General features: G+C 56.7%; 1 protein-coding gene across 9 annotated transcripts in view; it reads right to left on the bottom strand.

Annotated features, from left to right (window-relative positions):
• GRK5 (G protein-coupled receptor kinase 5) overlaps positions 1–12,048 on the bottom strand; it is a 207,499-nt gene that overhangs the window by 21,938 nt on the left and 173,513 nt on the right. For 7 of the 9 annotated variants that reach the window (XR_003518608.1, XR_003518609.1, XM_027587046.1 and 4 more), the window contains 2 exons: positions 3,076–3,176; positions 1,349–1,441 (listed from right to left, as the gene is read on the bottom strand). Coding sequence is in view for 7 of the 9 variants with exons in the window: in XM_027587046.1 (XP_027442847.1) it covers positions 1,349–1,441; positions 3,076–3,176 (194 nt within the window). In the remaining 2 variants the exon portion in view is untranslated. The remainder of the gene's footprint in view (positions 1–1,348; positions 1,442–3,075; positions 3,177–12,048) is intronic. The other 2 variants (XM_027587060.1, XM_027587086.2) reach the window with 1 other exon arrangement.

Here is a 12,048-nt window from a genome sequence, read left to right as displayed (position 1 = left end):
CCTTGGGGAGAAGGTAGAGCCGGGACTCAGACCCAGGCTGTGGCCTCCAGGGCCCTCAGCCGGATGTCCACACTGACCCCCACTTCCCTGGGTCTCCCGGAGCCACGATGTGCACGTGTGAGGGGCCCACAGAGGAGACTGCCCCCTGCTTGACTGTCATTCCCCCCGGTGGTACAGAGCTGGGTGTTTCTCCTTCCGGGCTTCCTGGAGTGGGCAGGGCAGGGTCGTGGATGGGGCTTTTCGGGCATCCCTAAGCGTCTGCAGGGCACTCGCCAGCGAAGGTGGGGACAGGCAGCAGCAGGATGGCTCCTGGCTCTCTGCCCAGAGGGTGCCCAGATTCCCGTGAGTGCCAGGCCTCAGGCACAGGGACCCCTGGGCTGCGGAACGGGGTGCTCCCCGCCCTTGTCTACCAGCAGAGCCCAGCACGGATTTAACGCAGGCATTGCCTTGTTCTGCCAATTCTGGGACAGTGTGGGGGGCAGAGCCCTGTGCTGGGGGTCAGGGGCTGGGGCCCCCCCTCGGCTGCACTGCTGGCCTGCTGTGTGACCCGGCCACACCCTCTCGGGGGCTCTCCTTCCTCATCAGTCACACAGAGGCTGTAGCTGCCAGGCCGAGTCACCACCACATCCGTGAGAACACTTTGCGGAGAGAAGGCAGGAAACAAAACATGAAAAGATGCTCAGTTTTACCCATTATTAGAAATGACAAGATACACAAGAAGGAAAACCCTGCTGCTCACACACCGGCCAGGAAAGCACGAGAACAGTGTTGATGAGGTGGAGGGGAGGCAGGCACTGGGGCACCGGCGGGCCTGGAAATGGGGGGCAGCTGTGTGGGAGGGCAACTTAGCGGTCCCTCATGGTTTCACATTGGCACTTTCTGACCCAGAAATCCCTCTGCCAGGATTTCTATGGATGTACTTGCAAAAGTACGTGAAGATATATGTACAAAGCTACTCGTTACTTAGGGAAGATTGTACACAAAATTGAGAGCAACCTCCACGTCCATCAACAGGGGACTGAGCTAAATCAGGGATGTGCCACTCATTCAGAGAACGTGGCAGCTCTTTATTTGCTGGCAGAGGGAAGATTCCCAAAAACAGTGAACCAAAAAAGTAAGAATAAGTATGTATGTATTTATGAGTGTGTGTGTGTGTGTGCATGCACACTTTAATAAGCACAGAGCACTTCTAGAATAGCCAAGAACTTAATCAACAGGAGGATGGCTAATTTTATCTGAACCATGGACCCATGGAGGTAACTGATTTTTATGAGTTCCCAGGTGGAAAACCTGTCCCCCCGCCCCCTGCCACGCGCGCACACTGGCACACACTTGTAGGTGCACTCACCTTTCCAACCACTTCCACTGGAGAAAGCGATCAAAATACATACTGTCCAGATACTCATGGAAGGGCTCTCCCTTCAGATAGTCGTGGACAGACCTGGCTCAGAGGGAACAAACGAACATTTTATAATCCTGGCCTGAAGCAGCCGGACAGAGCCGTATACGTATCCGGCAGGTAACAACTGGCCTCAGAGGCCCATCATCCTAACAAAGTGACTGCCTGATCGTGCGGACACTTACTGGGTGCCCGCCACAGCACGGCTCTAGGCCCGGGGCAGAACTGTGAGCTTGAGGTTGCTGTTGTGACGTGGGACAATCACCAAACAGATGCCTGCAGAAGCATGTTATCATGAGGGAGGCTTAAGCGAGGTCCCGGGGCGGGGAGGGGCTCAGGTAGCTCTCTTTCTCTCAAGAAGGGACTCTTGAGCTGCAGTGAGGACAGAAGAATAACTGGGTGCAGGGGTGTGCGTGCGGGGGTGGGCAGAGCAGGGATGCAGGGCCCAGGCTCTGGATTTGGTCCAAGACCAGTGAAGCCACTGGGAGCTTTCCATCCCCGCAGCAGAATTCACTGGTCGCCTGCTGAGGGCCAGGCCCGCAGGGTTCTGAAGCTGGCTGTAGGCAGGGATGGGCTTCTTTCCTTTAAAAAGTGGTGATGCTGCCCAATCTAGCCCAGGCACTTGGGACCTGTGGGTGGGGGGCAGGGTCGGGGGGAGCAGCACGTACAGTGGAGGCCTTGCTGGACGCTGTCTCCTGCCAAACAGGAGAGCAGGGGCCAGGGTCACAGTGACAGCCCTGGGGCCTTACCCGCTGTCAGATCTGACCCTCAGCCAGCTCCAAGAGGACAGCAACCGGGTCTGTTTCTGCTCGTGGAGGGAAGGGGCGTCTCTCTCCTCGGCTGGCCCTCCCTAAATGTCCATTCTCAGCATGGGGCTCCCAGCTCGTCCCACAGTGCACAGGGGCACTGGTTTTCACGTCCTCCCCACCTGGCTGTTAAGCTCCATGAAAGCCGGGACTGGGTTCTTGCTCACCATGGCACCCCCAGCACCTATCACTGTGCCAGGCACGCAGCAGGTGCCCCGCTGTCTGCAGGGCAAAGGCTGAACGAGGGCGCACAGCAAGCCGTGGGGGGCGATCAGGCTCCGGGCAGTTTTTGGTGTGCAGCGTATGGGGTAGGGTACCTGTGTGGGCACAAGCACGTGCGTGCACCTTTCCAGGATGTGTGCGAGGGACAGGTGGGGGCCTCACTGGTGTCTGACCAGCAGCACACCCACCGACTTGTCTCCTATCCATTAGGATGGCCCTATGGCCCACAGACGAGGTGATGGGGTGTGGCTGAGAAGGCAGCCTCCAGCCCCCCTCCTGCAGCAGTGCCACCCGGCTCTGGCTGCTGCTGGCAGTGGGGGTTGGGGGCCTGGGAAGGACTCCCAAACCGCCCAGACGGGGTCAAGTTTTTGTACATTCCTCTGTCTCAACAGCCTGGAGAGCCACTTGCTTTCAACACCCTTGGAGGCAGATGTTTTCTTTGGACTTGGCACTTGGGTATCTTTTCCATTCCTAAGAAGTATACAAACAGCTGGGTGGCTTGGCTGGGGCCCCCGGGGCACGGCAGACCTGCCCTGGTGCCCAGCACTCCAGGTGGAGGGTAGGGACAGCTTCTCTCCGGGGCCATGTGGCTGCTGACAGGAGGCTGAAGGGCCTGAGGCCTGGCCTGGGGAACGAGGGAGCACTTACTGTGCACAGGCAGAAAAGAGTTCCTTGCAGGGCCTCTGTAGGAGCTTCTCCTCCGTCTGGGAGACCAGGTCCTGGCCAACTTGGGCAATGAAAACTGGGGACTGGAGGAAGAAAAGAGGACGTGTCAGTGAGGGGTGGGAGCAGGGCACCACCTCTTCCGCCCACTCCAGGCCCTGAGCCACATGCCGCGTTCAGGGGTGCGCGGAGGTGGCTATGGGCTGGGAGGCGGTGAACGAGCCCAGTGGGGGTTGGGGGCCTGGGAAGGACTCCCAAACCTCCCAAACCTGGGAGGGCCAGGTTTCTGGCTCTGCCACTTTCAGTCTGTGGGACCTCATGGAGGTCACTTGGTTCCTGTGAGCCTTGCTGCCCTCATCTGCAGCACGCTGAGAATGTCTCTGTGTCTTGGGCTTGGGGTCAGACCTGAACGAGATGTGTGTCCAGAGCTGTGCGACATGGATGGGTTGGTCGGCGAGCCCCCTGGGAGCTTGCAGGTGCCCCTTCCCAGGCTGGGCCTGTCTGCTCAGAGGGCAAGGTGAACACCTGCCCAGCCTCGAGGTCCTGTGTGAGAAGGTCTGGAATGGGCAGAAGGGCCAGCAAAACCACAGCTCAGCAGCAGAAGAGGGGTGCTCCGTGGGCACAGCTTCGCCTGACAGGCGCAAGGCCCAGACCTGCTACTTGCAGCTGTGGGAACTTGGCCGGGACTCAGCACCCTGTTATCAGGAAGATGCTCAGGAATAACAGTTTCTCCCAGAGAGAATCAACGAATCCTTTGGGTCAGGCATTTGGCCCAGACTGTGGTACCTGGTAGGGAGCATGCAGTAAACGTCATTACTGTCATTCCCTTCTTTTATGGGAAGCTGTGGCCTGAGTGTTTCAAGCATGAAAGGACAGTTCTGAGAATTTCTGTGTCCTGCCCACGAGCAGGAGCCATGGCCAGGAAGGCTCTGGGACCACCAGAAGCCTGCCCCCTTCCTCTGACTGTTCACCTTCCACCACCAGCTGGGCTGATGAGGTGGGTTTTTAACAAACTGCAGGGATATTTGAGAAAATTGCCAGGAATGGGCCCAGAAAGATGGGATGTAGATTTATCTTTCTCCCCCAAAGATGCTGAAATCTGAAAGGCTTGCTTTCTCCTTTCAGCTACTGAAATGTGACTATGGAGCTGATTTCCCTGAGAAGCCAACTGAGTGTCTTCTGCGGCGGGTGGGGGTGGGGGGATCCAACTCCGGGGGTGGCAGGGGCACCCGTGGCAGCAGGACCCGGGTGAATGAAATTGGTGGCTCATCTTCTATTCATCGTGGTTCTGAAGGCCCACATTCCTGAGTCCCTTCCTTCTTTCTCTCCTAGGCTCTGCCCCCTCCGGATCAGGGCCCGTCGGTGGGGGGAGCCTCAGGTGTTGGGGGGCAGTCATGGTGAAGGTAAATGCTGCTGGCTCACCCAATTATGCCACACGGCAGGCTTGTTGGCCATCACCAACCATGGATGGTGGTGGCTCCCTCCCCCCCGACCCCGTTCCTCCCCCACCACACTAAAAACCTTGATGCAGAAAAGATGCTCGATGTTGCAGAAGGAGCCCCACACCAAGAAACTGGAGCCCCAAGCACCAGTCCGCCCTCTGGGGCCATTGTGTGCTTCCATCTCCTCTGTTACAGGCAGGAGCTGCTGCAGAGATGGTTGACGGTTGCGGGGGTAGGTCGCTTCTAAGACTTGGGGGACTTTCTTGGGAATTCTGGCAGCTGAAATCTCTCGGGGATCAGTAACTCTGGGCTACTTCAGAGCAATCAAATCCTAAAACAAACACGGAGGCCATGGGCAAATTTGCGCCATGAGAGCTGATGGCCAGACGACCTTGGTTTGAAGGGCCCAGTGCCCGGCACAGAGCTGGTGTCCACGGTATGTATGGGAAGGAGCGACATGAAACAAGGTGAGTGCCAGGATGTGACCTGAATCTGGGAGGAGTCAGCAAAGACCAAACAGACATGCTGGGTGGGGATGTCATGGGGAGAAACCCCTACTTCTTGGACCTCAGAAGAGGTACCTGGGTTGCCCACCTGTATGCACTCAGCTGCACCCCTGTTTTGCCATCACTCACCACCCTGGGAGGACCCACCCTTACCTGGAGTGGACTGAACCTGGCGTTGGGCATGGTGTGGGGGTGTTAAAAGGTAAAGCTAGTGTGGCCCCGACTGCAAAGCACATTTTCTCCAGCAAGACAGGAAAGACAGAAATCAGGTAATATCCTAGCAGGAAGTTCTCTCGCCTCTCTAGGCTACATGGGGTCGTGTGTAAAAGGGGCCCACTGAAACTCAGTGGCTCTCAAACTTTTTTTTTTTCCCAGCAAACTTCTTTCTTCCTTCTCCAAGTGAACTTTATCTACAGACCCACTATTTAAAACCAATGGGTAGCTCTGGTTTGCCTCTGCTAAAGGCCAACTGTGGTCAGGCACTGTGAGAAAGACCTTACATGCATTATTTCATCTAACCTTCGTCACGGCTCCGCGAGGTAACTACTACTATAATGCTCATTTCACAGACAAGGAAATGGAGGTCCAAAAAGGTTCAGTCATTTGACACCAGGTCACCCAGCCAATAAGTGGCAGACAGGGGTTGTGAACACAGGTTGGCTGGGTGGGTCTGGAGTGAGGCTGGTTGAAGGTGGTGGGGTGTCTGGGCCACCTGGGCCACTCCCGCCCACCCCCCATCTCCCAGGAGCCCCTCAGCCCTCAGGGTGGGCAGGAAGAACTGAAACGGAAGATGACACAGCTCAGGGCAACGAGCCCCTGGGCTCAGAGAGGGAGATCATTACGGGGTGGGGTCATCTGGGAAAGGCTTCATGGAAGAGAGGGTCAGAGGCAAAGCAGAATCTGGGCTTAGAACTCCACGCCCCACGGAGGACCATACTCTGCTTCCTCCTCAGCCGATGGGAGGAGTGGCCCAGGGTCTAGGGGCAATCCAGCTGTGCGCATGGAGTCCCACTGCTCTCATTCTCTGGGGTGGGTTGGCGGGGGGGCTCTGGGGATGCTGCCCATGCTCAAAGCCCTAATAGGAGTTAATGAGTGGGTAGCAGTGCGTTCGGTTTGATGACCGTGGCTTTAAACTCAGTCTCTGGCTCAACATGGAGATTAAGCAATTCCAACCAAACCCCCTTTCAAGTGACTCCAGAGAGTAACGCCTCTGCCAGTAAGGGAGTAAGAAGCTGTTGGCCAGTTTAAGTTGGGAACTGAAACCCAAACTTGCCAGGAGGGTGAGAGGAGCAGCTCCCAGGGGACATTTCCATGGGACACTTGCAATGTGCATCGACGGAATTAGAAGGTATTGGTCCTTCCCCTCCAGTTCAGTGAAGTCTGCTTCCAAGGGAGACCCATGAAGAAGGCTCACCCTAGACTGAGTGCAAGGTCTAACACATCACGTAAGACAAAGTGCCACCAGACGCTCCGAGCGCTCTGGGGTCCCAGCAATCACAGCCCGCTGTACACCATCCCCTGTGGCTTGACGGCAGAATTCCACAGTTTCAGATCTCATTCCAGGAGGCTGATCCCTTCTGGTCCCAGGAGGCCTGTGAGGTGGGCTAGGGAAGGGAGGGGGTGTATCCTTGGGGCCAGGTGGGCTCTGGACAGGAATGTCACCTTCACCGAGAGAGGGCTCAGCAATGCCAGGAGAACTGTGGTTAGCACTGTGGCTCTTTCTAGCAGGAACCGTCCCTCTGTGGGAAGCTGAGGGTCAGGGTGGGGAGAAGGCTGGGGACCATCCTCCTCCATGTTAAAGATGTCCCCCTAATTTCTAATCAAACAGAGAAAGCTCTAAGGCCCTTAGACGCTGGCAGGGCTGAAAGCGGCCAGGAGAACAGGTCTTGCTGGAGGTCTCTGCTACAGGTTCCCCTGGGGTCTGGGACCCTGTCAGGCCAGCAATATTTTGAAGTGACACTTTATCTCTTTGGTCACCAGATGGTCTCAAGTAGCTCCAGCTAGCAGGCCTTGACTTTTAATACCACAGTGTGAATTTAGGCACCAAGTTTCTTCCGAAATGTGTGGAATTAGCTCTTGGCAGGGGCAGCTTCCGAGGACAGGAGGAAGAAATTGAGGACAGAGTTTCTCTGCTGGAGGCCCCACCATGAATGGCCTCCTGCTGCTCTTGGGCACCGAAGCTCACCAGCTGGCCAGCCTCCATGTGATCATATGCCTGGCCTGGCCTGACAGTCCACTCTGATGACAGGATGACCCCCAGCTGCTCTTAAGTTTTGCTCCGTGGCCAACTCCTGGGATAGCTTAAGACAGCACGACGTGCCTTGGGGACATGGCTATGCTTGCCGTGGGCCACTCTCTCCCCTCCAGCCAGACTGACAGAAAAGAACTCTGCTTCCTTGAGGAGCTCTAGGTGGCAGGGAGCACCTGTCTTGCCCCTGAAATCACAACTGGAGCAAGAGAATCTGCACCACGCTCCCCTCTTTGGCTAAGGCTCCTCTCCACCGTTTCCCCCCAAAGTTGCTGGGAAACAGAGGGGGCGTTAAAGCTTGGGTGTGCTTTAGTCACTCTGAGTCTGTGCCTCTGGATAAAAGCCCCCTTCGCCCATGGGGGAAAGAACCTGCTCTACATCCCCCTTTAGAATGAGCAATTGACCTTAAATCCATCTCCTGTACCAGGGGAACTTGGGCCCTCACCTGGTAGGACAGACCCCCCCATGCGTGTCAGGCTCTAAGTCCCCCTTGGAATCCCTAGAATATCTGTTCTTTTTTACCTCCTCCCCTGGTGGCCCAGACTCACTCTCTGCTGTTCCCAATGCTTACGGCACGGGTTTTGGGGATATAGGCAGCCCCCGCTGCCCGTGTGAACCAGAATGCACCTTTTGAGGCAGCAAGATGTGGGGATGCATGGGTGTCTTTCTGGGTACCACGGCACAGTGAGAAGAGCTCCCCACATGCCACTTGGCACACAGGGAGGGAAGACCCCTGAGCTGGATGCGGGGGGCCAGTGCGCTTCGCACCTTCACTCTCCTGTAGGCCCCTCTCCTCCCTTTTGTCCCTCCACCGCCGTGAAGCTCTCTGGGACCTCACGCTGCCTCCACTGCCTGCCTGTGACCCTAAATTCTGATATGTGGCCTAAGCCAGACCTCTCTTACCCTCCGCTCCATCAAAACAGTAACCTCTGCAATGCGCAGGCACAATATCAATGACCAGTGACAAATCAATGCCCTGGAGGCCTCAGGATTTCTAAAGAGAAGGTAGTTCGGAGAGCAGAGGATGGGGAGTGTGGCGGGAGGTGGGGGTGGGAGATCCGATTGGATGGAAGAGCCGAGCAGCAAGGACCGGGCCTGAAGCTGCATTTATAATCCCCAGCACTGGCAGCGCATCCAGAGCGCCCACGCGCTTGGTCTGGGGGGCGTCCTGGCTAACTCTGTACCTACAGGGAGCCTCGAGCTGCCTCAGGGCCACTTGGCACGCACTTGCTCAAGGCTCCACCCCTCCCAGGTCAGAACTGCTGCTTCCCAAGGGCCTTCTGTATGAACCCGAAGAGGGGCAATCCCGGGTATTTCGGGGACTCAGGCCCGCTCAAGAGGGAGGGTTGGCGGTGAGGAGGCAAGGGCCCGGGCCTGGGCAGGAAGCCACCCCACGGTGCTTTACTTGGTACTCAACCCAGGAAGCAGGTGCTGATCACCCGCCGCACCCAAGGCTCTGCCTCTTAGGGTGCTCCGACGCCCACCCTCACTGACTTCACGGCAAGGGCAAGAGACACGACGGCCCAAGGCCAGCTCTGCCTCCGCAGGCCGGACCATCCAGCCTCGGCCCGCCCAGCGGTCCGCCCACAAGGTGGCGCCCGTGAGCCCCTCCCGGCGCGCTTCGCTGAGTACACTCCCGGGTGGCCCAGCCTCCCGGCCTCCGAGTAGGGAGGCCAGATGGCACACCTGAAATAATTACCGAGGGATTCGTCTCAGACCTGAGGAGCGCGGCCTCTGCAATAACAGTTGAGGGGGAAAAATGAGAAATCGGCCTGGGAGGGAGCACCCGGGACGGAAGGCGAGCGCAGGACCGTGGGGGAGAGGCGGGATTTACGTGGGTGGAGGCGGCCAGCATGGCAGGGGCAAAAGCCAGGAGGCTGGAGAAAGCAGGGGGGGTGCGCAGAGAGAGGACGGCTCATCTAGAAGATACTGAATAAGCAGCTGACAGGGGTCCCACCATCTCTGTGAGGCTGGTCCTCAGGGACTGCTGCATCTGCTCCCCTTGGGCATTGCTGTCTCCCTCTGCACTGGGACAACTAGCAATAGAAAGGGGCGTCATTTCCTGCATGAGTGAGGGATGCCACATGTCTGAAAACCTTGCTCCTGAAGCATCTGCTGGCTTCAAAGTCTCTGGTTTAAAGATGTCAGACGGGAGAAGGAATCAGCTGTACGTGACTGGTGCCTCTGGAGACACAGTGATGGAAGCATGGCTGGGCTGTGAAAGGCTCTTCAGAACCACCTCCCACACCTCCTTAATAGTCAAAAGCAATCCTGAAGTAAGTGCCCTTGGGGTCGACCTCAGAACCTTCTGGAAACACAGAGCCTACACTTGTTCACAGATTCAGGACCCGAGGTGGAGCAGGAGGAAGAGATCACAGAGGGCTCCCCTGGAAAGATCTGCCAGGGCCCAGCTGGCTCAAGTCACTCATGGCACAGATGGGTTAACTGAGACAAAGGACCGAGAAGGGAAGGGACCCCTCCAGGGTCACACTGTGGCCCACGGTACAGCCAGGATTAACACCTGGCGGGGCTCCATGGCAGGGCTGAGCGGATCTGAGCTGCACTGGCCCGGAACCAGATGTGCTGGGCCAGCTTTAGGGGAAGGACACAGCTTCGGTCTCGTTGGCCCCACTCAAATCCAGCCTGTCCCCACCTCACAGATGGACATGCACATACAGCAACCCTAACCCTGGTATGTCTCCCACCCACCCCTCCTCTCCGTCCCCACCTCGTGGCCCTGCATTCAAGAATTTTCTCTTACCTGCTACCACTTGCTCTTGCAGGGACACAATGGCCGCCAGGGGAGTTTTTCCACACCACACAGCACAGACGGTCTCCACTCCAAAAGACAAAGCCCACTGCCTTCTTGGCCCTGCCCCCAAATGCCCTTCTCGATCTGCTTCTCACTCCTGCTTTCTGCTCATGGATGTTCACCCCAAACTCGTCTCTTCCTGGGAAGCTCTAGCTCTCTAGCTGCTGGACCTTTTCGTGTTCCCTTGGAAGAAGCCCTTCCTGCCCCACCAGGGCATGTCCAAATTCCACCCAGTCTTTAGGACCCACTTCCAACAGAACCTCATCGAAGCTGATTTTCTGAGCAGACAAGACCTTCCACCCAATCCCAAGTGTCACCATCGCCATCACTGCCATTTCTTGAGCACCCACTGTGCGTTAAGTCCTAGAAGCTTTACATGGGGTTATCTTTTTTAATCCTCTCAAGGTAGGTTTTAATTATTACAATCCCCATTTTAGAGATGCAGAAATAGGCTCAGAGAAGTAACTTGCCCAAGGTCACGCAGCTGGTATGGGAGCAAAGACAGGATTCAAACCCAGGTAATCTAGTCAGAGAGCCTTAGCCCTACGTACCGCCATGTGCTCCAAGAATGTCACAGTCCTTCTCAGATCTCCCGAGGAGGATGGGACTTTGGTCTTGGAGACCCCTGGGGGCTGGAGGATGAGATGAAATGGACTCTGCGTGTTTGGGTTAACGCTATTTGTATAGTGGTGTCATACGTACCACATAAGCATGCACACGCGCGCACGCACGCACACACACACGCGCGCGCGCGCACACGCAGGCTAATGGCCAACATATGCTTCGCTTCAACATATGAAAGCATCCCACCGAGAAGCTCCGTGCTCATGAGCAGTGGTTGCATCAGTGAACAAAAGGTCAGCCCAGGAGAATGTCCTCTCTATCTCCAGACGCAAGCACTTAGGGCTTAATGATGTGTGTATTTTCATATGTGGGCAGCTGACATTCCCCATGTAAACGATTTGCAATTTCCCAGTGTGGACAGACTCAGCTTTCAGGAAAAGCTGAGCGGGAAAAGGGGTTCTGGAGGGCCCCCTGCCTTCCAAAGAGGGCTGCTTCGAGGGCTGCCAGTCTGGCCCAAACCAGGGCGGAGGCAGCTGTTTCTCGGGTGGCCACCCCCATTTCCTATTTCTCCTCCAGGACAGGAACAGGGGAGGGGCACTCCCACAGCCATACCCTGGCCACCACTTGACCCCTCACGAGGGGATCTGCGTCAGCCGCGGGAAGCCCTGCACACAGAGCTGCCAGGGCCTGGCCACGGGCGGGGGCGGGGGTGGGAATCAGGCCTCCAGCACGAGCCAAGGCCAGAGGCGGTTGTGGGTGCCTGGGAGGGGGGCCGGCCTGATAGTTACTGGCCCCTCGATGTGAGTTTTCCCACAAATTTATACTTCTGTGGCTCCCCAGAACAAGGCCATATGGTGGAGTTTGTTGATCCAGGGTCATGGATGTGGAAACTGAGCCCCAGACAGCTCTTTGAAGGGCAGGACAGCTGTTCGTTCCTGTCTCCTCAGAATCGGGTACAATGCTGGGTGAACGGCTAGTACTCCATACATGCTCCTAGCCAAAACAGTTAGTAAAGGGTGGACCTGAGATTCAAATCCAGACCTGCCTGGCTCCAAGACCTCTAATCTCTCTGCTCTACTTCACTGAAAAGAACTGATGATGGCACACAGTAGGTGTGCTCAGGGTAGCTGCTGAATACATGTGTGTGCACACATTCACATTCATTGCAGGGAAGAGGGAAGTGGAGAGCAAGAGTGTCTTGTCCATCAGAAGTACCCTCATGAGGTCATCTGGTCTACCTTAATATCGCGACAACTGGGCCAGAGTTCTTCAGGACGTTCTTAGTTACAACGGTCTGGAGTGCCTCTCTCAGGCAGAAACTGTGGGCTGGAGGTTTGGGGGAGAACCTGGTGCTGCTCTTCGGGTAAGCATCCTGGCGCCAGGGTT

This window comes from Zalophus californianus, chromosome 15 (assembly GCF_009762305.2).
Source record: "Zalophus californianus isolate mZalCal1 chromosome 15, mZalCal1.pri.v2, whole genome shotgun sequence".
In the NCBI taxonomy this organism is placed as follows: domain Eukaryota; kingdom Metazoa; phylum Chordata; class Mammalia; order Carnivora; family Otariidae; genus Zalophus; species Zalophus californianus.
This window is presented reverse-complemented; position numbering and strand designations above follow the sequence as displayed.